General features: G+C 55.4%; 1 protein-coding gene across 1 annotated transcript in view; it reads left to right on the top strand.

The window, feature by feature from the left end:
- cmtr1 (cap methyltransferase 1) overlaps positions 1–2,025 on the top strand; it is a 36,908-nt gene that overhangs the window by 34,267 nt on the left and 616 nt on the right. The window contains 3 exon segments of the mRNA XM_048597398.1: positions 201–313; positions 805–913; positions 1,271–2,025. The exon segment at positions 1,271–2,025 is cut by the window's right edge and continues 616 nt beyond it. Coding sequence (XP_048453355.1) covers positions 201–313; positions 805–913; positions 1,271–1,406 — 358 coding nt within the window. The 3' untranslated portion in view covers positions 1,407–2,025.

Raw genomic sequence — 2,025 nt, 5'->3', positions numbered from 1 at the left:
GTGTGTGTGTGGGACCCCGTACCCCAGTGAGAGTCAGTGTGTGTGTGTGGGACCCTGTACCGCAGTGAGAGTCAGTGTGTGTGTGGGACTGTACCCCAATGAGAGTCAGTGTGTGTGTGGGACTGTACCCCAGTGCGCGTCAGTGTGTTGGGGGGTCTTGGGCTCATGTTGTAACATTTTCTACTGCTTCTTGTGTCCAGGTTGGAAATGAAGATCACAAAGGGTTCCAGTGGAATGCCCCGTCTCTCTTACACTGGCCGAGATGACCGTCACTTCCTGCCCACTGGTCTGCATATCATTAAAACTGTCAATGGTAGGCTCTTCTGTCTGCTCTCTTCCTCTGTCCCACCAGATCCCCGGACCATGTGTTCACACTGACCCCTCTCGGCTCTGTCTCTCTCTCTCTCTGTCTTTCTCTTTTTCTGTCCCACCAGATCCCTGGAGCATGTGTTCACAGTGACCCCTCTCTGTTCTGTCTGCTGTTTCTCTCTCTGTCCCACCAGATCCCTGGACCATGTGTTCACACTGACCCTTCTCTGTTCTGTCTGCACTCCCTCCCTCTCTCTCTCTCTCTTTCTTTCTCTCTGTCCCACCAGATCCCTGGACCATGTGTTCACACTGACCTGCTCTGTTCTGTCTGCTGTCTCTCTCTCTGTCCGACCAGATCCCTGGACCATGTGTTCACAGTGACCCCTCTCTGTTCTGTCTGCTCCCTCACTCTCCCTGTCCCACCAGATCCCTGGACCATGTGTTCACACTGATCCCTCTCTGTTCTGTCTGCTCCCTCTCTCTCTGTCCCACCAGATCCATGGACCATGTGCTACAGCCGGAACTCCAAGAGGAAATACTTCCATAACACCAAGTCGAAGGAATCAACGTATGATTTGCCCCCAGACTCGATCACGCCGTTTCAGTGAGTATCAGCCTAGAGTGGGGCAATGGGGGTGTAGCTGCTAAAACAGCCTGCCCCTTTGTCACCCTAAGCTCTCTGCAGAGGGCTATAGCCGCGCTGGGGCTACTGAGGCTCAAAGTAGATCCAGTACTGGAGGGTGATTGCTGGGTGGGAGGTGCCTAGAGCCAGCAGCGTCTGGGGGTAGGGGGGGCAATGGGTGAGGGAGTGGGTGCGGTGGTGTGGGCAGCATCTGGGGTTGGGGTTACATGTGATTTGGGATGGGGTTCGTGCGGTTTCAAAGCAGGAATATTTGGTACGGGGAAGGGCTGTGTTCTGTGAGACAGTGACATTGCTAAGGGGTTGTCCCTCCTGTTGCAGTGTGTGTTATTTCGAGCGTCTGTTCTGGGCCTGGGAGGATGGAGTCCGTGTTCATGAGTCTCAGACACGACGGAATGTGGAGAAACTCTCTAAGGATGATGTGCTGAACTTTATCCAGGAGCATTACCAGCCCTAGAGCCGACTGACTGGGAGGCAATATCTGGGAGACTGTCCCTGATGCAGAGCCAGCTCTCTCACTCATGCTTTTGCCAGTGTTGTCTCTCTTTCTCTTGCTCATGCTCTCTCTCTCCCTCTCTCTCTCTCTCTCTCTCTCTCTCACTGTCTGTCTCTCTCTGTCTTGTTTGCTCGTAACGCTCTTTCGCACTGTCTCTCTTGCTCTCCCCCTCTCCATGTCCCTGATGTGGAGCTTCGCTCACCATGTCTCTCGCTCTCGTGCTCTGTCTCTGTCTCTGCCTCGCTGTCTCGCTCTCTGTCTCTCGCTCTCTCTCTCGCGCTCTGTCTCTGCCTCTCTCTCTCGCTCTCAAGCTCTGTCTCTGTCTCTGCCTTGCTGTCTCGCTCTCTGCCTCTCGCTTTCGCTCTCGCGCTCTGTCTCTGCCTCGCTCTCGCGCTCTGTCTCTGACTCTGCCTTGCACTCGCACTCTCTGTCTCTCTCTCGCGCTCTCGCTCTGTCTCTCTCTCGCGCTCTCGCTCTGTCTCTGCCTCGCGCTCTCGCTCTGTCTCTGCCTCGCGCTCTCGCTCTCTGCCTCTCTCTCGCTCTCGCGCTCTGTCTCTGCCTCGCTCTCTTGCGCTCTGTC

Source organism: Rhincodon typus, chromosome 5, assembly GCF_021869965.1.
Source record: "Rhincodon typus isolate 14 chromosome 5, sRhiTyp1.1, whole genome shotgun sequence".
Taxonomy (NCBI): Eukaryota; Metazoa; Chordata; class Chondrichthyes; order Orectolobiformes; family Rhincodontidae; genus Rhincodon; species Rhincodon typus.
This window is presented reverse-complemented; position numbering and strand designations above follow the sequence as displayed.